The 27,627-nt window shown below is 43.0% G+C and overlaps 1 protein-coding gene across 3 annotated transcripts; it reads left to right on the plus strand.

The window, feature by feature from the left end:
- The first annotated feature begins 1,230 nt into the window (after window positions 1-1,230).
- Window positions 1,231-27,237, plus strand: BFAR (bifunctional apoptosis regulator). Of its 3 annotated transcripts, none has more exons than XM_004373269.2 (8): window positions 1,231-1,360; window positions 11,597-11,932; window positions 13,784-13,988; window positions 14,968-15,137; window positions 17,843-17,987; window positions 21,554-21,727; window positions 24,056-24,258; window positions 25,783-27,236. In XM_004373269.2, the coding sequence occupies exons 2-8, from the start codon at window positions 11,670-11,672 to the stop codon at window positions 25,973-25,975; spliced, it is 1,353 nt and encodes a 450-aa protein (XP_004373326.1). In that variant the 5' UTR covers window positions 1,231-1,360; window positions 11,597-11,669; the 3' UTR covers window positions 25,976-27,236. The 3 variants fall into 3 exon arrangements, with proteins under 3 accessions (XP_004373326.1, XP_023584247.1, XP_023584248.1); XM_023728479.1 differs by having other exon boundaries at window positions 24,125-24,258; XM_023728480.1 differs by lacking the exon at window positions 24,056-24,258 and having other exon boundaries at window positions 25,783-27,237.
- Window positions 27,238-27,627: the final 390 nt, after the last annotated feature.

Genomic DNA, 27,627 nt, shown 5'->3' on the forward strand with positions numbered 1-27,627 from the left:
ATGTTGTGGGGTTGTTAACCAGTGTCATAAAACAATATGTATACTACTGTTTCATGAGAAACCATTTGTTCTGTAAGCCTTCATCTGAAGTACAACAAAATATTTTTTAAAAAAAGCTGATACACCTTGACACGCTTTTAACTCAGTACTGAAGTCACTTCTGAGGTTCACCCTTCAGCCAAACACTAGACAGGTCTGTAGGAACAACAATAACACACGAGGAACGTGCTTCCTAGTTCAATCATGCATGCGAGACTAATGGACACACCAGTCCAAAAGCAAAGAGAAGAAGGCAGGAAAGGACAGGAAAACTGTACGAATGGAAACAGGCAATCTTGGGTGGAGAAAGGGAGAGTGTTGACACGTAGAGGGGTTGGTAGCCAAAGTCACAAAACTATTTGTGTATTAACTATTTAATGAGAATTAATTTGCTATGTAAACTTTCACCTAAATCACAATAAAAAATGAAAATAATGCTGCTATAATCTTCCAGAAAATGAGTTCACACACTCTCTCCACTATCACGGGATATTACCAATCCTCACGCTCTTTCCCGATGTGATAAAAAATAAATAACGATTATCTCAAATTAGCAATTTCACAATCTCTGGACCAGCGATTAAAAATACATAATCAGCATGAGTTCTCAACAGACCAAGACGCTGAAAAAAAAAAACAAAGAAAAGCAAAGGTAGTGATAGGAAAAATAATGTTCATCCCTATTTTTTTAAAATTTTTTTTATTGTACTTCATGTGAAGGCTTACAGAACAAACAGTTTCTCATGAAACAGTATTACACATATTGTTTTATGGCACTGACATTGCTTAATAATCCCACAAAACGTCAACCCTCTCCCTTCTCGATCATCCCTATTCTTAATACTGTAAATACGACTTTAGCCATGGTCCTGTGACTTTCTGCATAAAATCTGAGGGCAAAATAACCGCAGAAAGTACTGTGCGGTCTTGTAATATTACTTTAACTTCTGGGTAAAGCTGTTTTCTCCAGATACAGAAGCTACAGCCCTGAAGCAGCAATCACTAACGGAAGCCCTCCTTCCCCACATTGTGTAACTCCAGCGTCCCGCCCCAGGTCCGCGATGAAGAGGAAGGGGCGGGACTGGCGGCTTGCGCCGACGTCCTTTGCCCGGGAGTGGCCGCTCTAGGCAACGGGGAGGTCGCGGGGGTTGAGGGGGTTGGGAAACGTGTGCGGCCTCTCCTCTATGGTCGCGGGCAGGGGGGCACCCTCCACCGCTGCCAGTCCTCAGTTACTTCCGGAAGTGAAGCTACAGCTTCACCTCTGCTTCCGCGGGGTCTGGACCGGGGCGCTGTCTGGGTTGGCCCCGGGAGGAGCGAAGTGGTAAGTTGGGTGGTGAGGAGGCGTCCAGGGCTCGATTTTAGGGAGGGATGTGGCGGACGTACTGGGAATCCTCTTGGCCGAAGCGCTCCGTTGGGGTCGGAGGAGGCGCATGAGGTTTTCATCACCCAGGCGCGGGTCCTGAGCAGCCTCAGTCTTGGCCGCGGGGCGCGGACCCCAGCTTGGCCAACTTCCCCATCCCTGCTCCAGAGCCCCAAGTGGGCACGGCTGGTCCCTGGCCCTCGCCTGCGTCCTCTTGGGGGTCTGGGTCAGAGCCACGCGTTCCAGAGGCTCCTCAGGGCAGGAGGAAGAGGGCGTCGCTTGTATACTCCCTGGAGGGGGTCCACGGACGCCCACCCGCCAGGAGCGCCTGCCACAGCCTGTGGCAGCCCAGCCAGAATTGGTCAGACGCCTGATAGGCGCCAGGCAGAGCTTCGGTCTAATTCGAGAAGTGCATTCCTGCCCCAGGGCGGAATTTTTGTCCCCATTTTAAAATGGGGTAACGGAAGCGCTGAAAGGGGAAAGTGAAACCCCAAAATCACACTGGGCTGTCACCTGACTCCTCGGATTCCGAGCTCACGACTCAGAAATCTGAACGTGGCCACAAAGGGACTTTTCGTTAAAAAAAATGAAATGAGCGCTCAAAGAAAACACTACTGTCGAGTCCATTCCGACTCCTAGCGACCCTATAGGACAGAGCATAAGGCTGTGCCTACTTGGGGGTCTTTGATCCTGTTAGTGCTGGAGGCGGCTGCCCCCCAACTTCGGTGGAGAAGAGAAAGTGAGAGCTCAGAGGCTGTCATGCCCTCAGCTGTGCCGGTTGGGTCCGCCCCGCCGAATCCCATTGGTCGGTTCCTTGGGTGTGGTGTCGACGTCACTCTGCGAAAGACCAATAGGAAGGAGCTTTGGTCTCTTCTGTGGGCACACCTCAGAGCCTGGGCAGAGTGCACGTGCCAGTCGGTGGTTTTGTTTGTTCTTGAAAAGGCTGTTTTGTAAACAGCCAGCGTGGGCATATCTGGAAGGGGAGGATTATCCAGTGGTCATGGTAAACATGGTGCTTACCTTGCTTACTAGATAATCTATAGAGAACAATTTCACATTTTTTCACCACATGAAAGATTCTGCTTCTAGATATGGCTGGCATCTGTCTCTCTCCCAACCCTACAACACCTTCCTGCAGAACTGGCATCTGTCTCTTTCCCAGCCCTACAACACCCTCCTGCAGAATCAAAGCCTTTTTACATTTACAACCCCTGATAGGGACATACTACCCAATAAGCAAAGTAAACATGGGTTTACTTGTGCTTACTTACTAATCTGTAGTGAAAAATTTCACGTGGGTCTTGCCTGTTGGATAATCCGCTCCTGGTATCTGGCTCGATGTGCTCCTGCATATCTCCATAAACTTGATGCTTCTTTAGGACATGTCTTTCTTTTAGTGCCAGCATCTGGCTCTGTCACTATCTCACACAGCTGGCACTTAGTAAATGCTGCTATTAATAATTCTATTAATAATACTAATCAACTATCTTAGATACAGCAGTTTATTTTTGTTTCTTGGTGGTTTTTTGGTTGTCTGTGGATAAAAACACTCAGCTGCTAACTGAAAGGTCAGTGGTTCAAACCCAACAGCTGCTCTTAGGGAGAAAGATGTGGCAGTCTGCTCCTGTAAAGATTTCAGCCTTGGAAACCCTATGGGGTGCTTCTACCCTGTCCTGTAGGGTCGCTATAAGTCTGAATCACTCAGTGGCAGTGGGCTTATATGGATAGAGTTTGTCATTTAAACCTCCCATCAGCTCTTTATCCCAAACTTATAAATAGAAAATAGGCTTAGGGAGGATAAATAGTGACAGGATTTGGAACCCAGGCCGGTCTCACTCTAAGATCTTAATGTCTCAACTCTACCATCCTCTCAGTGAAATTACAGTCAAGGAGATGAGAAAACATACACAAATAAGTTACTCCAATGTACAGAGACAGGAAGGCTTCTGTATGTATGTTGGGGGGGGGGGTTAGTCAGAGAAGACTTTCAAGTGACAGTTGAATTGGGTTTTGCCAGTTGGATGTTTTAACCTAGAGAACTTGTGGAGTGGTGTCACAGGTAGAGGGAACAGTGTGAGGATATGGAAAAATGCCCAAGGAGCAGGAATTAGCGATACTAGAGCGTAATGTGTGAGTAGGGGAATACCAGGGGATAATAATCGTAATATCAAACGAATTATTGCATTGGGCAAATCTGCTGCAAAAGACATCTTTAAAGTGTTAAAAAGCAAAGATGTCCTAGCTCAATTGGCATGACACAGCTTATAAAGACAATGCTCTACATTCTACCTTGGTGAGTAGTGTCTGGGGTCTTAAAAGCCTGTGAGCAGCCATCTAAGATACTCCACTGGTCTCATCCCTTTGGGAGCAAGGGAGAATGAAGAGAACAGGATACAAGGAAAAAATTAGTCCGAAGGACTAACTGTCCACAGCTACCAAGACCTCCACCGGACTGAGTCCAGTACAGCTAGATGGTGGCCGGCTACCACCACTGACTGCTCTGACCAGGATCACAACAGAGGGTTCTGGACAGAGCTGGAGAAGGATGTAGAGCATAATTCTAACTCACAAAAAAAGACCAGATTTACTGGCCTAAAGGAGACTGGAGAAACCTCGAGAGTATGGCCCCCAGACACCCTTTTAGCTCAGTGGTGAGGTTACCTCCGAGGTTCACTGTTCAGCCTGGGAGTGGACAGCTGCATAAAACCAAATGAGACTAACGAGGTACAGGAGTCCAGTGACAAGGGCCAGAAGGCAGAAGGGGACAAGGAAGCTGGTGATAGGGAACCCAAGGTTGAGTAAGGGTATTGTTGATGTGTTGTGAGATTGTTAACCATTGTCATAGGGCAACATGTGTAGTAACTGTTAAATGAAAAACTATTTTGTTCTGTAAGCCTTCATCTTAAGTGAGAATAACAGCACAATTGGAAGAGCGCAATCAATGTCACTGAACTGTGTATGTAGAAATTTTTGAAACGGTGTATCTTTGGCTATGTGTATTTTCACCAAAAAAAAAAAAAGGTTGAGAATTTAGAGGGTTAATATGTTGTGGGGTTGTTAACCAATGTCATAAAACAACATGTGTACTACTGTTTCATGAGAAACTATTTGTTCTGTAAGCCTTCACCTGAAGTACAATACAATATAAAAAAAAAGCAAAGATGTCACCTTGTGGACTAAGGTGCGCCTGACCCAAGCCGTGGTATTTTCACTCACCTCGCGTACATGCGAAAGCTGGACAATGAATAAGGAAGACCAAAGAAGAGTTGATGCCTTTGAATTATGGTGCTGGCAAAGAGAATATACCATGGACTGCCAGAAGAATGAACAGGTCTGTCTTGGAAGAAGTACAGCCAGAGTGCTCCTTAGAAGCAAGGATGGCGAGACTTTGTTTTACGTACTTTTGACATGTTATCTGGAGAAGGACATCATGCTTGGTAAAGTGGAGGGTCAGCGAAAAAGATGAAGACCCTCAATGAGATGAATTGACACAGTGGCTGCAGCACTGTGAGGATGGCGCAGGACTGGGCAGTATTTCGTTCTGTTGTACGTAGGGTCACTATGAGTTGGAACTGACTCAGCAGCCCCCAACCACAACATGTGGCACTTACTATGTCCCATGCACTATTCTGAGTGTTGTGTATGTTATTAATTCATTTAACCCTTTCAACAACCCTATCAGGTAGGTACTGTTAATATTCCCATTTTACACATGCAGAAACTGAGGCACAGAGAGGTTAAGTGACATGTCTGAAAGTCACACAGCTAACAATTGGTGGAGGTAGGGTTTGAATACCAGGCATTTCGGCTCCAGGGTTTGGGCTCTAAGCTAAAGTTATGTTGATTGCTAGTGGGCTGTAAGGATTCTTAAACACCAAGCTTAGGAGTATGAGTATTCAAGGTGCAGCTGGTGGATTTGAGCTGCCGAGCTCTTAACCACTGCGCCACCAGGGCTCCTTCTCATAGTGGGGAAGGTTTTTTAATTTTTTTTTTCTTGTGGCAAAATATTTATTTTAAGAAATCTGCCATTTTAACCATCTTTAAGTGTACGATTCTGTGACATTAATTACATTCACTATGTTGTGCAACCACCACCACTATCCATTTCCAAATGTTGTTCCCAAATGTTTTCCAGCCCCCTTAACTGAAACTCATTACCCCTTAAGCAAAATCTCCCCATCCCTCCCCAGCCCCTACTAACCACTAACCAATTTTGTCTGTTTGTATTTGCCTGTTACAGATATTTCATGTATGTGGGAAGCATACAATATTTGCCCTTTTGTGTCTGACTTATTTCACTCAGCATAATTTTTCCAGGTGAGTAGGAAAGGTTTTGAACAAAGGAAGGGCTTGATCAGAACTTTGCTCCAGGATTATTCCGGCAGTGTAGTGAGGAGAGATAGGAGAGAAGAAGAGGTGAGATCAGAAATGTTATGTAAACTTATTTTATTCACACCTTATTCATATCCTGTTTGAGACATATTTAGGCATATGCGTTTATTTGCATGTAACAGCTCTCTAGGGCCCCAACATATGCATAAGAATCTCCTGAGAGGCTTGTTTAAAACAGATTCTCCTAGTTCTCTCTCCCAGTCATCCTGGTTCAGGTTCCCCGGCCCTCTCAGGTGATTCTGATGGAGTTGTTAAGAAATACTGTGATAGGGAGTCAAGTATTTGTTGGTTTGATTTTCATCTACCAATGTCTAGAGTCCCACTTAGTACTGGGTGCTCTCAGGTAGAAGGATAGAATTCTAGGGGTTGGTTCCTTAGCTCCTTTGGTTGGAGAGGCAAAGACACTATTGAAATAGCAGTGAGCAAAAAGTAGAAGAAGGAGTTAAGCCTGAAAAATTAGCGTATAATACGTGAGTCAGAACAGAATATATACATTTTTAATTTTTTATTGTGCTTTAGGTGAAAGTTTACAGAGTAAATTAGTTCCCAGTCAATAGTGTTCCATGACATCGGTTGCATTCCCCACAATGTGTCAGCACTCTCTGCATTTCTGCCCTTGGTTCCCATTTCCTTTTGTCCAGATTTTCTGCCTCTTTCTGCCTTCTCATCTTTGCTTTTGGGCAAACGTCCTTTTGATCTCGTATAATTGATTGTTCTAAGGAACACGTTCTTCTCAGGTGTTATTGTTTATTTTATGGGCATAACAGAGCATTTTAAAAAGAGACCATTAATGTATGGGTTCCTGGTAACCAGCAGTAATTTTTGACCACTTTCTGTGTTATTGGAGATCTACAGGGTTTACTACAGGTCTTTGAATACATGTCATGGAACCGAACAAAAGCGTACAAGCTCTAGGAGAGCCAGCATGCCCTTCTCCGCCTGCTCCCATCTTGCCCAACACCAGTCACAGGCACTAAATTACAGGGCTTCAGCATTCAGGCAACAAGCCAAGATCTAACTGAGCTAGCTCTTTTTGTCTTAGTGATTTCTGACCCTGTCCAGGAAATAAATCTGTCGATTTGAAGTTGGAAAGATACAAGACTTTATACAGTTAAAGACTGGAAATGCTTCTTTTATGGTAATGGAAGAGCCAGTTTTTACCACCTGCAGGAAGTGCATGTAATATTCTGTTCTTATTGACATTTCTGACCTTTTCCTTGCTTACATTGGGGCACATTCATTTTATTTCATAGTCACTAGAAATGGGCAGTCACTCTTTAGACATTTAATAATATCTGTAGTGTCCTGCCAATGTTTTGAGTAGTGTCCACCCACCTACCCTCACCCTATGTCTGTTGTAAATGTTTCTGCTTATTATCGCTTGCAATAGCATGCTCAGCCTAACAACCACCAGCTGGAGTTCATGTTCCAGAATGCAGTGTTGTCAAATTTTAGTTTGTTTTTCTCAACTGTGCAGTAGCAGCTGAATAGTGTGGCCTAGACACTAAAGGAGTAAATCAGCCTTTTGAACTAATAACTGTTATTGATTATTTTATTGGGATAATGTGTTCAGAGGAGAAGCTTTAAATCAGACCATGTCCTAAAACCTGGCCCTGTCCTTTACTAACTGGGCCCCCTTTTTCTTATCTGTACAATGGAGACGATAAAACTTATCCCAAAGAGATGAGGCTCAGTAAGTATTAGCAATTGCATTATTCTCTGTTGTCACATGATAAATAATGAGAGGAAATAGCCTAACTAGGGGCCCTATAAGCCAAAATCTTTTTATTCTTGCACTGGACATCTTTGCTGAGAAATGATTGAGATCGTATATTTCAGACCAGACGCTCAATAAATTAACCCTTTAATTATTTCTGAAATGTCAGGTATGTACTATAGTCACAATAAATGTTTTCTTGAATGAAGGAGTAGTTTCATAATCACATACCACTGAATCAAGCAGTGTGAAGATCGCAGTTCCTGAAGAGTTAACAATCATTCCATAATGAAATCTTTGTAAGCTAAGGGATAGCAACCCTTAACTTAAACTCAGAATTAAGGCATTCTTCTTGGATAAAGTCAATAAAAAATTATTGCATCAATTGACTTTGCTAAATGTTAGTGAAGTGATTGAAGAAGCAAACTGATAACAGCAGTGCCACCACCTCCTTCCAGATGGTAGCCCTTTGGATAAATCCATGGTTATGGACTTGACCAAGTCAAACAACTTTTCTTCCAAGTTCATCCCAATGGAGAGGTTGTGTGTGTCCCAGCCCTTTTCCTTCATGGGCGTTTACATAATTACACGATGTCAGTTAGGTATGACTTTGGGAAGACTTAGCAAAGTTCAGGTTGATAGATGTCTTAGAATTGCCCAAGTCATGAGAGACCGATAATTGCCTCCCTGAGATTTTGCTGGTCTCCTCCATTCTATGGTGTTCAACCGATGCTTTTAAACGTGTTTCTGTTTGCAGTTTTGTAGATGTTTGCAAGCTCAGGCATTCTTCCCAATGGTTTTGAACTAGGTAGGGGACGCTTGTAATTTCATGTGGTGATTAAAAGTGAACATAAACTGAAGTATATCCATGTGAACAGGGCACTAGGAGTGGGAATGGAATGATTCTCCCCCCTATCCTGACCACGTCCCCCTGGTCTTTGAGGCCTGTGACACAAGGGGAAGATGGGAAAAGAACAGGACAGAGTGACATACTAACTCATACTTACTCAGGAAAGAATCCTAAGGAGAGCAGCAAGCTAGCTGCTGCTCACAGTGCCCTGCTGATGAGCTGAGCTGAGCTTGTAGACAACAACTCTGAACACCCTCAGGAGCACGGGGCAGTCTCCTCAAAGAGCCCTTGAATCATTGCCAGTGCAATAGGGTATGTTTACTCACATCAGAGGACCACAGTTTGTAACCTTAGTCTCTGAGGTAGATTTTATCACTTCAGAGGCACTTTCCTCCTCCAAAGGTACTCTTCTTTGATTAGTGGGAATGACCCAAATACATACAAGCAGAAGTAGCAGAAAAGATCTACTTGTACCTTTACTCTCTGAGCTAGATTTTACCACTTTAAAGGCCCTTTCCTTTTCTGTTGTTGTTGTTAGGTGCCACCAAGTTGATTCCGACTCATAGCGACCCTATATGACAGAGTAGAACTGCCCCATAGGGTTTCTAGGCTGTAATCTTTACGGGATGGAGCCCTGATGGCACAATAGTTAAGCGCTCGGTCACTAACCAAAAGGTCGATGGTTAGAAACCACCAGCTGCTCTGAGGGAGAAAAGACCTGGTGATCTGTTCCTGTAAAGATTACAGCCTTGGAACCGGTATAGGGCAGTTCTACTCTGTTCTATAGGGTTGCCGTGAGTTAGAATCAACTTGACAGCAATGGATTTGGTTTGGGTTTAATCTTTACAGGAGCAGATTGCCAGGGCTTTCTCCAGCAGAGCCACTAGGTGGGTTTGAACCACTAACCTTTAAGTTGGCAGCCAAATGCTTAACCATTGTGCCATTAGGGTTCCTTTTTCCTTCTCTAAAGGTACCAAACCAAAAACCAAACCCATTGCCGTCGAGTCGATTCCGACTCCTTGTGACCCTGTAGGACAGAGTAGAACTGCCCCATAAGGTTTCCAAGGAGTGGCTGGTGGATTCGAACTGCCGACCTTTTGGTTAGCAGCCCAGCACTTAACCACTGCACCACCAGGGCTCCTCTAAAGGTACAGCTTTCTTTAATTAGTGGAAATAATGCAAATACAGACATACAGAAGTAGCAGAAAAGATCAACTAAATTTGCTTAAGGTTGTGTATTTTTTCTCTGTTAGCTTTCACTTTCCATTTAGAGTAAAATGAAACTAGCAGGATTCCTGAGAAGTAATCAAAGTCAGTGCAGTTTCTAATTCATTAAAAACAATTGCAAAACAGAGTTAATGACCACCTCAGCTTTTCAAAATATGACATATAAAAAACACGTTTAACATCAGGGTGTGATTTGTTTTCTCTCATGAAAAATAAACTTTCAGATCTGCTAAGCTAGGAACTTCTGATGTGTTCCAGTTTGAAAAAGGCTAATTTATGAGAAACGAATTTCAATATATATTATTTGTAACTTGTATGCAGTTAACTCTGAAATCCATACATTTAGCCTTATTCTTACTCCCAACTACAGTTTTGTATCTCCAGTACTTGCTAAACCTTTCTACTTGAAAGTTTTATCACTATCTCAAACTCAACTTTTCCAGAACTGAATTTACCCATGGCTTCATGGGACATCCCAGTTAATTGGCCTAATAACGTGCCTAGTGCTTCTGTTCTACCTCCTAGTTCGTTGTGCAGATCATTGCCTGGGATCTTAAAAGCTTGCAAGTGGCCATCTAAGGCATGACAGTTGGTCTCTATTTACCTGAAGCTACAGAGGAAGAAGGAGAGTTATGAATAGAAGGAGGATATGGAATGTGTGGCTAATTGCCTCCATGAACAACTGCCTCCTTTGCCATAAGACCAGAAGAACTGGATGGTGCCCGACTACTATTACTGAACATTTTGATCAAAAATTCTATAGAAGAATCCTGATCAAAATGGGAAAAATGTAGAACAGAATTTCAAATCTTCATGGACCCCAGACTTTCTGGAGCCATGGAGGCTGGATAAACCCCGGAAGCTATTGCAACAGCAAATCAAAAGATTAAATAGGAACCTTAGGGGATGGTAAGTTTATGTTAACAGGGAAGAAACAACTCAGAAAAGTAGAATGAGAATGGTTGCACAACTCGAAGAATGTAATCAATGTCTCTGAATTGTGCTGGTCTGCCTCCGTAAAGATCACAGCCTTGGAAACGCTGTGGGCAGTTCTACTCTATCATATAGGGTTGCTATGAGTTGGAATCGACTAGACGGCAACGGGATATCACCATTTCACAAGTGAGAAAAATGGGCTCAGAGAGCTCAAGTAACTTACGCAAGATCACAGAGCTAGCGAGCTGGGGAGTTGAGATTCTAACTCCAAGGCCTTCTCCATCACACTGCTCTCAATAAGAAAATCTTCAAAGACCCAGATGAGAGTGAGCATAGTCCTTTGCCATTTTTATGTTCACATCGTTAGCATGTTTGTGTGGCACCAAACTGGCTGGATCCAGAGAGCATGATGTGCATGTTTGAGTTGATTTGGGGGGAAAGGAGTATACTAAGCCACTGGGAAGTGTGGCACAGGACATCTGGTAAAACAAGGCCTTTTTTTAATTTTAAATGCTAAATACCTTTTTTTTTTCCCTCTCTAAATTTTATTTATTTATTTGGTTGTTGAGCTCACTCAGTTCTTAGTATTGCTTCAGACTCACTCTGTGAGAGCTTCTGGAAGCAAATGTTTATAAAATAATAATTACCTAGTGGGGAAGCAGCTTTGTTTAGACAGATATGTCATTTACATAAAGTATATTGGTTGCCAACTCCAGACAAGTATATTGGTTGCCAAGAACTGGTTGATTTAAAATCATAGAGCTGGAAAGGACTTTAGAAATGTAACTGAGAACACTGAGGTCCGAAGAAATTACATTTTCAGAGGAAGTTAGTAAGAGAGAAAGGTCCAGAATTCTCCACCACCCCAAGTCCGTTGACTACAGGTAGACTATTTTGCTCCACTTAATTTTGAAAAGTGTGACCAACAGGCCAGAAAGAAATTTAATGATATTTATCTGGTTTATGTAATATGGATTTTTATCAGTCAGATTTTTCACACTTCAAAATTAGTGCTTTATTAGAATGGCAGTGATCTCAAATAGCAACTAAATTATTTGTCTTTTTTTTTTCTTAGATGTAATGATGCATTGCAGTAATTTTCTACGTCTGAACTTCTCTATGTCTGTGGATCCCAGAACTGGCTAAAGATGGAGGAGCCTCAGAAAAGTGATCTGAACGTGACAAGCCTTGAGAAAGGTGACCCTCTCAAAAGCACCAGCCCTCAGATTTCTGTCAGTGAATTTTCTTGCCACTGCTGTTATGACATCCTGGTTAACCCTACCACCTTGAACTGTGGGCATAGCTTCTGCCGGCACTGCCTAGCTCTATGGTGGGCATCTTCAAAGAAAACAGAGTGTCCGGAATGCAGAGAAAAATGGGAAGGCTTCCCCAAAGTCAATATTCTCCTCAGGTAATGCTCAGCCCTTCTGGGTAGCACATATAGCTTGTACAGAGATGTTTCTGTCAATGGGAGCAGCTGTGTTTGAAAAGGCCCAAGGCACAGAGGTGACCTCTTTGGTCTTTCTGGGTCTTCTGGAATGTCAGTCAGGGAGATCGAGGATCTAAAAATCCAGAGTCCCTTTCTCACAGGTGACTGTAATTGGTTTATTTTTTATTTTAAATGAAGGAAAGAAATAAATTCTGGTTGTCAGACCATTGCTTATATATGACACTTTTTACTGATTTATATTCACTGATAACATCCTATATTTAATAGAGAAAATGGCATGACTGTATAATTCTGAATAACTGGCTTGGTGTTGATTTTTAAACCTCTGAATAAACTCTGTTCCAGTGATCACATTTAAAAGAGATAGTTTCTCATGCGTAGCATCCCACAGCAAATGGCAAGAGCTCTCAGATGGCCAGATCTTTTCTGCTTCATGCAGTCACTTTTCCTATGAGGACTTTGAGAACCTTGTCTCCACTTCTGTTGCCTTAGCAATGCATTCAGCCTTCTTGATAGCAACAGAGAATCAGAAAGTTCCATGAAACCATTAACCTACCATTTTCTTTTTCACAGGAGATGTGTTTACAAATAACTTTGCTCTTACCAGTCAGCATTGCTTTACCTGAAGGTGAATCTTAAATTGAAGGAGGATTCTTTGGTTGTGTATAATTGAAAATGAAAACAGTCCTACTTTTGGTAGTATGGCCCGATGGTTGGTCTTTCTGTCACTCTTGAACTTTACTTTTTCAAATTAATTTTTAAAAACACAAGCAATACGTACATTTTTTTTACATTTCATTTTAAAAAATTGGGACATTATTGATAAAAGACTCCTTTGACCCCACCTCTCCATCTTAGAACCTTCCCTTCCTTTTCCCCAGATAATTTTAATTATGACTTAGTTGTGAATTCTTTCAGAATTTTTAAAATACTCTTAGGCTGTCTTAGTCATGTAGTGCTGCTACAACAGAAATACCACAAGTGGATAACTTTAACAGAGAGAAATTTATTCTTTCACAGTCTAAGAGGCTTGAAGTCCAAATTCAGGGCACCAGCTCCAGGGGAAGACTTTCTCTTTCTGTCGGCTCTGGAAGAAGGTCCTTGCCATCAGTCTTCCCCAGTGAAGGAGGTTCTTGGCGCAGGGACCCTGGGTCCAAAGGATGCGCTATTCTTCTGGCTCTTGTTTCTTGGTGATATGAGATCCCCATGTCTCTCTACTTGCTTCTCTCTTTCATATCTCAAAAGAGATTAACTTAAAACACAACTTAACACAACTGGTGCTAATTCCACCTCATTAACATCATAGAGGTAGGAGTTACAACACATAAGAAAATCACATCAGATGACAAAATGATGGACAATCACACCATACTGGGAACCATGGACTAGCCAAGTTGATACACATTTTTGAGGAGACACAGTTTACTCCATAACATAGGCATGTGTGTGTTCCATACAGAATGCAAGTATTTTCTCATGTCAGTGGTGTACTGTATGTTTCTCTGCAGTTTATTATTTTCATTCAAAAATATGTGCCTTGGATTTAATCATCTTGATGCACAGTGACCTGTGAATTCATTTTTCATTTACGTAGCATCCCATTGTCTGAATACACCGTATTTTATTTAGTTGTTTCTTTAATAGTGACCATGTAGGTTGTTTCTAATTTTTTGCTATTACTAACAGGAATATAATAAATATTCCTGTCCATTCTTAACATGTACTTGTATATTAGTAAACTTTCACTGTTTTATTTCAGCCTCTAGACATAAGTGTATTTAGCCAATCGTCTTGTGATTTTGTTTTCCACAGGGATGCGATTGAAAAGTTATTTCCTGATGCCATTAGAATGAGATTTGAAGTCATTCAACAGAATAATGACATAGTCCAGAGTCTCGCGGCCTTTCAAAAGTATGGGAATGGTCATATTCCTGTAGCTCCCAACACAGGCCGAGCAAATCAGCTGAGAGGAGGGGGATTCTTTTCCGGAGTGCTCACAGCCTTAACTGCTGTGGCAGTAAGTTTATTTTTGTTCATGTTTCTCTGTCTTTCTCTCAAACACATGCACGCACATACATACAATGTACACACACTCAGTTTCCACTGGTGTCAATTCGGTTGATGTGCACCTAAACAGTTGATGACGTGACTGCGTGTGGTAATTCCCAGCTTACACTGAAATCTGCTAGGCTGTATGATTTCTTCAGGGATGATGTTGCTCACTCAAGTAGCCAGGAATAGTTGGAGCCAATAAATGTCAGCTTTATCCCATTTAATCCTCTTCATAACTTATGTAGAGATAAGGCACTGTTACCTCTCTAATGTAATTTGTTGTTGATGTTGGTTGGCAACAAGTCGATTCTGACTCATAGTGACCCCATGTGTGCAGAGAAGAACTACTCCATAGAGTTTTCAAGGCTATAACCTTTCAGAAGCAGATTGTCAGGCCTTTCGGGTGGGTTCAAATCGCCAGCCTTTCAGCTAGTAGTCAAGCACTTAACTGTTCGCTCCACCCAGGGACTCACCCTTATTATTCCTATTTCACAGATGAGAAAACTGAGGTGCACAAAGGTGGTAGAACCAGAAATGGAGACCATGTCTGTCTTGGCGATAGAGTCTTGAGCTGACCAATGTAGAGACTATTTTCTTTTTAAGTTCCATGCCACAAAAATCTAAATGTTACAGATTTCCCAATAGAAAAGGTGTATAAGTCACTCATGTTGACCAAGTTGCTGGGGTCCGTGGGTGCGGCTGCTCCCAGGTACCGTACCCTGCAGTGAGTCTTGTCCTGTCTTAGTTCCCTCACTGCCTGACAGTCGGCAGAGAGACGAGCCATGGAGAGTTGTGTTTCCCAGTGCTCCGGTACCCCTGTCCAGACATGGCATCATTCCTCTCGAGCTCGTCTTCTTCCCTGCCCTGCCCCACACTCACAGATGTAGAAAAAACTGGCATTTCTGTCTTCTCCATAACTGAAGGTCCCTGTCACTTTTCCCCAGGTGGTCCTGCTCGTGTATCACTGGAGCAGCAGGGAGTCTGAGCACGACCTCCTGGTTCACAAGGCTGTGGCCAAGTGGACAGCAGAAGAAGTCGTCCTCTGGCTGGAGCAGCTGGGCCCATGGGCCTCTCTCTACAGAGACAGGTTTTTATCTGAGAGAGTAAATGGAAGGTGAGGAGCAAACTCTTCTGACACTTCATTGACTTTTTTTTTAAACAGCTTTATTGAGATACAATTTCCATACCATAAAAGTCACCCATTTAAAGTGTACAATTCACTGGTTTTTAGTATAGTCACATAGTTGTGCAACCATCACCACAAATGTTAGAATATTTCCATCACCCCAGAAAGAAAGCTCGTACCCTTTAGTGGACACTCCTCATTTTCCCTCCCCCAGCCCCTGGCAACCACTAACCTACTTTCTGTCTTTATGGATTTGCCTGTTCTGGACACATCATGTAATGGAATCATACAATATGTGGCCTTTTGTGTCTGGCTTCTTTCACTCAGCATAATGTTTTCAAGGTTCATCCATGTTGTAGCATGCATCACCACTTCATTCCTTTCTATGGCTAAATAATACGCCCTTGTGTAGCTATATCGGATTCTGTTTATCCATTCATCAGTGGATAGACATTTGGTTTGATTCCACTTTCTGGCTGTTGTGAATAATGCCACTACGAACATTCACATAAAAGTTTTTGTGTGAGCATATATTTTCGATTCTCTCTAGTAATGGTATTCCTAGACATACGGTAACTCTGTGCTTAACTTTTCGAGGAACTGCCAAACTGTTTTCCAGTTCCAAAGCAGCTGTACCATTTCATGTCACTGACATTTTGATATGTTTTTATTGTTGCTTCCTGATTATAAAAGTAACATAACATTATTATTAAAGAATAATAATATAGAACCATATAATACTGAAAGTGAAATATCCTTGAAATCCTACTCTTCAGGGAAGGCCACTGTTACCATCTTGCTGGGGTCAGAAATAACCCAGAACACCATTACCAGATAGTTAGGCAGGTGTAATAGACAGCTTTAAGGTTGGGCAGCATGTCATTACCAAGTAAATCACTGCTCTGATTAATTAACGATTTTCAGGATACTTACATAAAATTTCATCAGGAACTTGAACAAAAAAGTTTTCATTGGCTGATGCTTATATCAGAATACATAAAATCTTATAAGAGAACACTATGTGCTCAAACATTATCAAAGCTTACACAGGAACTTTACTAAGATCAGTGAGCCATGGTTGTTAAGACCTCTGGAGTCTTAGAAATAGGCCATGTTCATTCATCTTCGATTGTTTTCTGAAATAATACATGTCAAGTGTTTCCACGAGCCTGATTACCTAAATACAACTATGTGAAACAGGACAAGCTACTTCTAAAAGTTAATTATAGTTCAAGGCATAGCTATAGGCATTAAAAATCAGATATATATTTATGATTATATAGCTCATAAGTTTCTAACATTTAATAAGATGACCGTTAGTGTCATGGGTAAGAGAACTCTGTATTTTCATAAAACAAAACTTATCATTTTATTTCACACTGGACATCCTTCTAGACTTTTTCCCAGTGTTTACACAGACAGACCCTGTAAATGTGTATTATTTATTTAACGGAAAACACGATTATACTAAACAAGCCTGCCCTGTATACTAGAATTTATTTAATCCATTCCTAACCAGTATACATTTGGGTTGTTTCCTGTATTCCTGTTCCAGACCATTCCAGACAACCTTGTAGTGAACACACTTGTACGAGGAACTCAACCTGCCCATCAACAAATCACCCCACCCCTTTCCAGAGCACTGTCCACTTTTACTATAGGTTTCCTTGGAGGGACTGTGTAGGGGTGTCACACAGATCACCACACAGAAATTGTCCTAAAATTTATCCTTAGACATTCAGGCCTTTGGTCTCTCTCCTACCCAAGATTCCCGCTCCCAGTGACCGCTCTTGTTATCCATTTATTTCCGACAGGCAGGCAGTCCCCTCACTACCCGGCTGCCTGACTCCCACTCCACCCCTGTGTTGAACTTTCAACGCTTGGCTCTCCTTTGGGGAAGCAAAACACTCCTACTTTTCTTACAAGAGCTGCCCCCCACCCCCAACTGTGGCAAATGAAATTCTCTACCTAGTTATTACAGTATATGTTTGCTAAATGCCTTGCTTCCGTAGGACAAATTCCTAGAACTAGAATTGCTGGGTCAAAGGCAATAAACCTTTTCAACTTTAATAAATATTAGCGAACTACCCACAAAAAGTCCATCAGTGTACACTCCCTCAGCACCATGAGCGGGCCTGTTCGCCTCTGCTTCTGCCAGCACGCTGGGCGGTTTCTAACGACGAATAGCTGAGGAGCTGATTTGTGCTCTCCGATGAAAGGGGGCAGATGACAACTGCTATTCATGTTGTATTGGATTGCCTCCTAATAAAAAGATCAGATTTCTTCCCAATCTTTTTTCTATACATACACACATTTCAAACATGGACTAATATGTGAGCGATTGCAGTGTACGGCAGAAAGATCAAAGACTTCGGAGCAAAACAGACCTGAGTAGGCCTTGGCCAAGTCACTTTACTTCTCTAAGCCACTTTTCTCGTCCACAAAATGGGCATGATGCAACCCACCCTGCAGAATTATTCAATGGATGTGTGATGATTTGTGAAAGTATTTGTGGGTAGTTACTGGCAGATAGTAAGCATTCCGTTATTGGCTGTTATTAAGAATATTATTTCATATATTAAATGTCTTATCATACTTTGAGCCTGAAAGACTTGGGTTGATAAGATGGAACTCTGAATGTGGAAAGTTTGCTTCTGGTGTGTGTACTCAAAAGAGGGCTCTTTCCCCCACAGATTGCTCTTAACTTTGACAGAGGAAGAATTTTCAAGGGCACCATATACCATAGAAAATAGCAGCCACAGAAGAGTTATCCTCATGGAACTGGAACGCGTCAAAGCACTAGGCGTGAAGCCCCCCCAAAATCTCTGGGAATATAAGGTGAACTCATTTTTTTTTTTTAAATTGAGAAAAGTATAGAGAGCAGCATAGCTGTCATCTGCATGCCCACGGCTTAACTAAGAAAGAAAACATTGAAGCCCATGTAGCCCACCTCTCCAGAGGTGCCACACTCCTGACGTGGGTGCTGTGTGTCCTCCCGGGCATGCTTTCCTACCTGTGCTATGAGTATGTATGCACAACAGAAGGAGCCCTGGTGGCGCAAATGGTTACGTGCTCAGCTGCTAACTGCAAGGTTGGCAGTTAGAACCCACCCAGTGACTCCGTGGGAGAAAGACCTGGCCATCTGCTCCTGTAAAGGTTACAGACAAAAAAAACCCCTATGGGGCAGTTCTACTGTCACATGGGGTTGCTATGAGTTGAAAACGACTCAACAGCACACAGTAGTAAGGCAACAACCTCAATGTAAGAGTCAAAAACTGAGCATATCCTTCTGCAGGTTGCTTCAACAAGGTTACTCATTTTTTCTTTTGTGCAATATTCCATTGTACAAGTACATGAAAATTTATGCCTTCATTGTTGATGGGAAGGAGGCCTGGTGGTACAGTAGTTAAGCACTTGCCTGCTAACTAAAAGGTCAGCGGTTTGAACCCCCCTGGCCACTCTGTAAGAGGCAGACGTGGCAGTCTGCTTCCGTGGAGATAAACCCTATGGGGCATTTCTACTCTGTCCTGTAGGGTCACTGTGAGTCAGCATCAACTTGATGGCAACGGGTTTGATTTTTTTGTTTTTTAGGGGTTTTTTTGTTTCTGTTGATGGGCACTAAGATTGTTTTCAGTTTTTGCTATTAGAAACAGTGCTGCCATCTGAAAAAAAATTGTGTTTACTAAGTGCATGTATTACTTTAACAACGAAAAAAACTAGTTTCAAAATTTTTCAAGAATGGGTGTGGAGCTCCCAAGTCAGGTTTGTTTATTGTTTTCATGTTGTTTGATTTTTTTTAAAAACCCTACTTCTCTTTAATCATCAGTAATTAGTTTTGTTAACACAGTCAGACTCTGACCTTTTTACAGCCAATATTAATCCTATGGTGGCTTTTAATGACTAGCAGGACATTTCTGGGTCAGATATCCAGCAAGGGCCCTCTGTTTAAAATCCTCAAAAGTAACCGGAGCTAATGGGAATGCGATTCTGGTCCTGCTGTAAAAGCAAACAATCTTGTCATCAGTCTGCTCCTTCGGATCTTCTGTGCTGCCCAGTCCCTCCCTGAGGGTAAACGTTTGACGAGGAATGAAAAAGCTGGGTGACAAGATTCCTCCAACCCTGGTGTACCTGTGTAACTCCTGAACGCCGCCGTTCTCATCAGATGGCACCATGAAAGGGCCGGCGCCCCAAGCAGGACCACAGCCATTCCGCACTCTAATAGGTGTGCAGTGGTATCTCTCTGTGCTTTTAACTGAATTTGCATTTCTCTAGGGACTAATGGTATTGAACATTAATCATTATCATTACCTTTTCAAGGTGCCTAGTGACCATCCTTATAGCTTCTTTGGTGAAATATTCATTCAAATCTTCTGCTCATTTTATTTGATGCTTATTAGAACTGCCCTGTAGGGTTTCCAAGGAGCGACTGGTGGATTCAAACTACTGACTTTTTGGTTAGCAGCCGAACGCTTAACCACTGCGCCACCAGGGCCCCAGTATCAAATAGCTGTATCATTTTTAAAGTTACTTTATTGTTTTATCTTGGTAAAAATATATGTAACAAAACATTTGCCAATTCCACAATTTTTACATGTATAATTCAGTGACATTGATTACATTTATCATGTTGTGCAACCATCACCCCTATCCACTTGCAAATTATTCCACCATTATTAACAGAAATGTAGTGCCTCTAAGCTAAGACTCCCCCGTTTCCCTCCCTCCCACCCCTGGTAACCACTAATAAGCTTTGGTCTCTATCCATTTGCCTGTTTCATATAAGTGGGATCATATAGTATTCGTTCTTTTATAACTGACTTATTTCACTCAGCATAATATTTTCAAGGTTCCTCCTGTTGTAGCATGTACCAGGGCTTCATTTCTCTCTTTGGCTGAGTAGTATTCCATGGTGCGTATGTACCACATTGTGTTTATCCATTCATCTGTTGATGGACATTTAGGTTGTTTCCACCTTTTGGCTATTGTGAAAAGTGCTGTGATGAATATTGGTGTACAGGGTTCTGTTTGCATTCCTGCCTTCACTTCTTCTGGGTATATGCCTAGGATTGGGATTGCTGGGTCATATGGTAATTCTGCATTCAACTTTTTGAGGAACTGCCAAACTGTTTTCCACAGCAGCTGTACCCTTTTGCATTCCCACCAGCAATGGATGAGGGTTCTAGTTTCTTCACATCCTCACCAACATCTGTTATTTTTTTGTTTGTCTGTTTTTATCATAGCCGTTCAAGTAGGGGTGAGGTGGTATCTCATTGTGGTTTTGATTTGTATCTCCCTAATGACTAATGATGTTGAGCATCTCTTCATGTGCTTGGTAGCCATTTATAGATCCTCTTTGGTGAAATGTCTATTCAGTTCCTTTGCCCATTTTTTGATTACATTGTTTGTCTTTTGTTATTAAGTACAGCAGTTCTTTAAATATTCTGGCTATTATTAGATCCTTATCAGATATACAGCTCCCAAAATTTTTCTTCCAATCCGTAGGTTGTCTCTTTACTTGGTTGATAAAGTTACTTTTATAATCAGGAAAAATATAAATGTACATTCGTTTAGTAAAATTTGGAAAATTTACAAGAGGGAGGAAAATGAAAATAAATTGCCCATAATCCCACCTATGAGTCAAACACAGGTTAACATTGCATTTTGTTCTATTTTCTTCTAGCCTGTTTTCTGTGCATATTTTAAACAGTTCGTTGTTTGTTTATTTGTTCAACAAATATTTATTGGCTGTCCGTGGCGTGCCAGGTGTTCCTCCAGGGAGGGGTCACAGCACAGAAGGAGAGACTCCACTTTCATGGAGCTGACCCTCTGCCGGGATCATTGCCACACGTCTTTGAAACCTTTTTTCAGCTGATATTTAAAAATACATGAGCATTATTAGAAGCTCCTCATAGAGTTTTCAGTGGCTCTATGAATTCTGTGTTAAATATCTACCATAATTATCTACTGTAATTTACTTACTTTACTTAGGCCACTTGTTTTTCACTCTTTTTCTCTATTACATACGATGCCACAGTAACCATCTGGTGCATAAGCCCTCTGTATTTCAAAATCTTTTTATTAAGTGGTGCCCACTCATAGCATGGCTAAATGAAACATTTTTAAGATTCTTTGGTACATTTTGCAAAACTGCTTTCTGAAAAGGTTCCATTCTGCTAGTGCCTAGGGGTATGTATGATCCCCAGCGATGGATAGAGATTGGATCTATATGTAATATAGCCCAATGGATCGATTACTTGGCCTCTTCTTGTCATACATGCATTCATTCTTTGGGCAAAACATGAGGAAAAGCTGATAAACAGGATGTGTGACTGTGGCAGGAGCGTGGGTGGGGAGCTGGCTGTGGAGGTGGTAACATGGCCCTGTGCCCGCCTCATCCTCTGCAGGCCGTGAACCCAGGCCGGTCCCTGTTCCTGCTGTACGCCCTCAAGAGCTCGCCCAGACTCGGTCTGCTGTACCTGTACCTGTTTGACTACACAGACACCTTCCTACCCTTCATCCATACCATCTGCCCTCTTCAAGAAGACGACTTCAGAGAGGACATCATCACCAAGCTTCTGGTAGGTCTGCAGAATGCCTGGAATAGAAGTATTCTGCCATTCCTCTGTGTGGTGTGGAATTGGAGATACGCTGTAGCCTCCCATGGAAGAGCAAACAACAGCCAGCCTTAGGGAGAGTGCCCTGAAAAAGAAAAGAAAGTAGGACCTTCCACACTGCCAAAAGACTACTTTGTTATTGCATTGCTTAGCAAGAGAGGCTACTCTCTGGACCTGAAATATTAAAAGAACAGCATTGCTTTTGTTATAAAAGAAGATAGCATAGGTCTAGAGAGAGTTCCATTTATGGGCCTCCCAGTTTAGTAATCTGTCTCTTAACAGGGCCCTCAAAGGCTGATTATTTGTCCTACCAGGAGGCAGGGTTAGTGTCCGCCCTGTTGGCCTTGGAACAGCGACCCATGGATTCCTTCCGAATTGTTGGTGGATGCCGTTCACTCAGGGTGATTTTCTCTGAGTCTAGTTGGTCATTTGAGGGTAGTATCCTTTGCATTACTACTCTTGGGGCCAATCCTTCCAGTCTGTTTGTCAAAGTCACATGGATGTAGGAATCATCATATGTAATTCACACCCATAAATATATAAAGAAGTATCTTGAAATTCTTGCAGCCCAATGCAATGTCCTTTTTTAAAAAGTTTGATATAATTATGTACTTAATTTTGACAGTAATTAAAAACACAGAATCATATCTTACCCACAATCTGGATTTGGGGGTTGCAGTATTATAGGGGTATGCAAAAAGAAAAGCAGGTTTAGTGTTCATAAACAAATGATTTTCCTAATTTTAATGAATCAAGGCACAAACATTTTAATTTTGAAGAAAGCCAGTCATTGCTATATCCAGATAAATAAGACAGATTTGACATCACTTTTATAATCCAAACAAACTAAACGTTATACTAAAAATATAAATGTGTGTATGTATGTGTATGTAATACTTAGGAAAAAAAGTGGTTTGGTGAAAATGACTCAAAATATTCACTTGATACACATTATGTACAAAACCTTCTGTATAAAAAATTAAACCATTTTCAGTGAAATTCCATTTCCCGTTCCATCGGAAAACTCTACTTGAAAGATAAATAGGTCTCCCTTATGGTCTCCTCTGAAATCATGGCTACGACAGCCTAAGACCCTTTTTCAAATACTAATCAAGAGCCCACCTAACTGACCTCAGCCTTGGGTGTGGTTGAATTAGCACCCTTGCAGTGTGTCCCTCTAATTACCCAGTTTCCAGTGACCTGTCCTTGCTAGTCTGGGAGCACAGAGACCCCAGCCTTTCCATGTTCACATGCCCCCATGGCTCCGCCCTTCCATCAGGCTCACTGTTTTCCTTGAAGGCCCAGTCCCTGCTCCGATGCAGTCTTCCTGAGCTCCCAGCAGGGTGTGCAGCGTTAGGCTTCTGGTTGCCTAGACAACGAAACAAAACCTGTTGCCCTTGAGTCGATTCTAACTCATAGCGACCCTACAGGACAGAGTAGATCTGCCCCATAGGGTTTCCAAGGAGCAACTGGTGGATTGCAACTGCCGACCTTTTGGTTAGCAGCCGAGCTCTTAACCACTGCGCCACCAGGGTTCCATTCTGGTTGCCTACCAGTTGTTTAAATGCTCCTTTTAATTTTTTAATTATCTGCTTATACCAGTAATTATAAAAACTATAGAACTTTATTTTCGAAACATTACTTTTTTGAAAGAGAGAGAGTGTGTATGTGTTTATAAATTTCCCTACAACTGTCACTGTTCTACCACAGCTAAAATACTGAATTTAGGAGATGGTTTGAGCTACCTATGCTGTGATGAAAGGGGCTCTGGTGGCACTGTGGTTAAAGTGCTCGGCTGCTAACGAAAAGGTCGGCAGTTCAAACCCACCAGCTGCTCCAGGGGAGAAAGATGTGGCAGTCTGCTCCCGTAAAGATTACAGCCTTGGAAACCCTATGGGGTGGTTCCGCTCTGTCCTGTAGGGCTGCAGGGAGTCAGAATCAACTCGATCGCAATGGATGTTGTGAAGATATTAACAAAAACTGGTTGATTTAAATTAATTTCAACCCCATTGTTCATAACTTATGCTTAGATTTTTACTTCTTAGCGTCCACGATTATGTAGCAAGCATCTCTTTTGACCTATTTGGTGACATATATCTGTGCTACTTCAGATTAATTATTATAAGAAGAGTTGTATTCCAAGAAGGGTTGACAGACATTTCATTCTAGATTGTTGGATAATATGTGTTTGTATTTAAGTAATAAGATGTGAAACCCCCTGGGATAACCACAATACCCTGTGAAAAAGTCACTCCTCATGAGTTTTTGTGTCTGTGTGTGTTGTTGCTAAAGGATCTTAGAGAGCCCACCTGGAAGCAGTGGAGGGAATTCCTGATAAAATACTCCTTCCTCCCATACCAGCTGATTGCTGAATTTGCGTGGGACTGGCTGGAGGTTCATTACTGGACATCGCGGTTTCTCATCGTCAATGCCATGCTACTCTCAGTTCTGGAATTATTCTCTGTGTGGAGAATCTGGTCAAGAAGTGAACTGAAGTAAGTGTGTTCTCATGTGGAAGAGCCATGGAGCAGTAGGAACTGGGAGAGAAACACCGAGTGGGAGATAGGTCCTCTTTGAAGTGTTTCTCAGACTTGAAATAATCCTTAGTCTACCAAGACCACCCCAAACTCACCTTTGAAAAACACTACTTGAATGGTGGCTAGGAACACTCCTTGTGTTTGGTATGGGTTCTTGGTTTTTGTGGTGCCCATTGTTAAAGTGTTTGCCCAGAATGTTTTATCCTTACATAGGTAGTTATGGTACCATATAGTCTAGGGTGTGGTGGTGGAGGATTTTAATAACTAAGAAATAAGCAAGTGAGAAGGGAGTCCTTCATGGAACACAGCAGCAGGGTAGAGCATAAAGAGGTCTAATCGGGAATTCTGCAGGTATGAGTTCTAATCCTGCTCTGCCACCAACTGGGACAGTCATTACTTCTCTGGACTCATGCATAAAATGAGAGAGTTGGACAGTCTCTGAGTCAGGACTCTTGGCTGCAAGTGACAGGCCCACCCTGAACTGGCTAAGGGAAAAGGGAAAGCCCAGTCAAGTTTTCAGGCGTGGCTGGACCCGAGACCCAAGTGCTGTCACCAGGACTGACTTTCTCTCCCTCTCACAGCTCAGCCCTTTCCTGTGTTGCTCACCCTCAGGTAGCTCTCTTCATGTCGGGTTCTTGGCCACCGCAGGCTTCCCTCTGAGCAGCTTAGCAACATGGTGGAAAGAGCACCTCTTCCCCCATAGCACTTGCGAAAGTCTCAGGGCTCACACTCCTTTGCTCTGATTGGCGCAGCCTGGGTCACATGCTCACCTCAGCCAGGCTCCTGTCATGTGTTCACCCCACAACCCAGGGCTGCCTTCGGCCCTACCCAAACCACATGGGAAAGAACAGAGGAGAGGAGAAGCTGTTTCTAGAAGAAAGGGGATGGCCGCGGGCAGGCAGAAGTGACACCTCCACTACACCAGATTCCCTTCAGCTTGAAACGTCCCGTAACTCACAGGGCTCTTGGCCTGGTCAGTCAGAAGCAGCCTTATACATAGTTCTGCGAACCTGTCAAGAATCTCCCTCATTGATTTCAGTTCTGCAAACTCATTGATTTGTGCACGGTTAGTTGAGCTCATATTGCACACCTGGCTCTCTGCTGGGCACTGGAGATTTTTGGTAAAGAAGGCCATCTGTACCCTTGGGACTTACAGCCTAGCAGAGAAAATATCTATGTTAAGAAGTACATGAGTGTGACACAGCTATGAAGCAGGTAAGGCTGAGGCTGTGGCTGCGTGAGCAGCAAGGCCTCACCCAGTGTGGGAGATGAGGGAATAGTGCCCTGAGGGAGCCAGAATGAAGATGGGTTAGTCAGGCTAAAGCACATCTCAGGCACAGGGACAGGAAGACAAGGTCTCTGCACACAGTTGCCCACATTCTGTGAGGTGCTGGGAGAAGGCCCGGGGTCTGAGCACTTGGGTGTCATCATTAGAAATGCCACCACAATTCTGCCCCTGAAACGCTTCTCTTCTCTTTTCAGGACAGTGCCTCAGAGGATGTGGAGCCATTTTTGGAAAGTATCAACACAGGGGCTTTTTGTGGCCATGTTCTGGCCCCTCATTCCTCAGTTTGTTTGCAACTGTTTATTTTACTGGGCCCTGTACTTTAACCCAATTATTAACATCGATCTTGTGGTCAAAGAAGTCCGACGACTGGAAACTCAAGTGCTGTGACTGACAGTGCCCAGGCTCCACAGGAGTCTTGCAGCTTCCCTGATGTCTGCGCTTTGATGCTAACAAGGGGTGAGGGAGGAAGTGGAATTCCTTCTTTCTACCCCTAGTAAAACAAGGTGCTGCTTTGTATGTTAAAGGCTACAGCCAGGTCCTCTCCCTCTCTGCTTATGGCCTGTGGCAGCAGGGACTGGCATCCCAGAGTACGGTGGACTCTGTTTGCCCAAGGCAGCAGCAGCACCTCCCGCCCAGCCACCTCCCTCACAGGGACTTGTGAGGTTCAGGCCTTGACAGCTGGCAAGGGCTCTGGGCATCCTCAGAGGACACCGTGTGGTTGGCATCTGAAGGCCCGCGGCCCCCTTTACCCTAACTTCAGCACCTGACTGAGGCTCCAGGGTGAGCTGGAACCTGGAGACCGAAACTGAGACAAGGCTTGTCCTGCAAGTCAGATTTAGGGAAACGGGAAAAAAATATTGTCATAGACATAGACAGTTGCACATAAAAAATAACCGAGGAAACACCACAGTTTGATGGACGATTCTGTTTTAGTGAAGACTTGCTAGAAGATTTCAGCACGGAACCTCTGAAAGGATCCAGTTTGAGACCAGAATGATGATTACACTGGGAGTCACTGTCTACTTGTAATCACTGATGTTTGATCCGTCTCTCTGAGAGGGGGCTGGGGGCTGGAGTGGGGTGCCGGCAATTAATGGAGGGTAACTCATACCCGGCCCAGCTCAGCTGCCTCCCTGCTACCTTAAAATTGTTTTTAAGAATTTAATCAGTAAAATAAATTCCAGGACAGTGCTTTTGTTCCAGGAAACATTTTGTAAATGGACCTCACACTGTCTCTCTTCATTGTCCTGTTGTGATGGGTATTTGATGGGTATTTACCAGGTACTGTAATTGTAAAGAAGGAGTGACATGAACGCTGGCCTCTTATTTCCTCAGTGTAAAGACGACAGACGTGAGGTGTGATCTCCCTGAGGACTGGCCCTGCAGAGATGAGCTTGCAGCCAAAGAGTTTTCATGACTCTGAACCATTCACTAATCCTTTGTATCTGAGTGAAGATGTCGCTTACACTTTGCATCTGAAAGCTTGACGAAATTACTTGAGATAAAAATAAAGATTTTTATACAGATAAGACCTCTAATATAGAGAAAGACTGAGTAGAAAACTCGAGAAGAATCTGCCTTGAACAATTGTAGTAGTCAGGCTCCTGTCTCCCAGCCTGACTTGACCGTTGAGCCAAGGAGCCACCTTCAGATGTCTTTAGTCAAAGGAGGGAGAATTTTTCTTCCTCCTGTGTTGGCATGCCAGGCCCCAAGGTTGCCTGGCTTCACATTTTAACACAACACGACCTGTCCAAGATGCTGAGGGTGCTGGGATCTGGGGACACCGTGTGGTGTTTGCGCATCCCTGGTCTCATGCCATGCCGGGTTACTATTATTCTCCTCATTCCAGAGGAAGAGATGGAGGCTGGGTGGCAAAGGTCATTGAGCTGGTGCTAGGGAGTGTTGGTGGAGCTGGGCCCGGGCAGAACTGCAGGTTACCAACCCCTAGGCTAATGGGCCCCCATCTGTCTTCCCACACAGTCACACCTGCTCTCCACCTGCCTCAAAGATAAGTAGTACCCGGATCTGCTCTGGGGAGG

The sequence above is a fragment of the Trichechus manatus genome, unplaced genomic scaffold, assembly GCF_000243295.1.
Source record: "Trichechus manatus latirostris isolate Lorelei unplaced genomic scaffold, TriManLat1.0 scaffold00024, whole genome shotgun sequence".
Classification (NCBI taxonomy): Eukaryota; Metazoa; Chordata; class Mammalia; order Sirenia; family Trichechidae; genus Trichechus; species Trichechus manatus.

What these genes read in the sequence shown, in the direction of transcription:
- BFAR (XM_004373269.2), top strand. Translation starts at nt 11,670, where the DNA reads ATGGAGGAGCCTCAGAAAAGTGATCTGAACGTGACAAGCCTTGAGAAA. An exon ending in TCTGAGAGAGTAAATGGAAG is followed by an intron (nt 15,138 to 17,842) that starts GTGAGGAGCAAA and finishes TTTCCCCCACAG; the next exon opens with ATTGCTCTTAACTTTGACAG. An exon ending in ACATCATCACCAAGCTTCTG is followed by an intron (nt 21,728 to 24,055) that starts GTAGGTCTGCAG and finishes TTGTTGCTAAAG; the next exon opens with GATCTTAGAGAGCCCACCTG.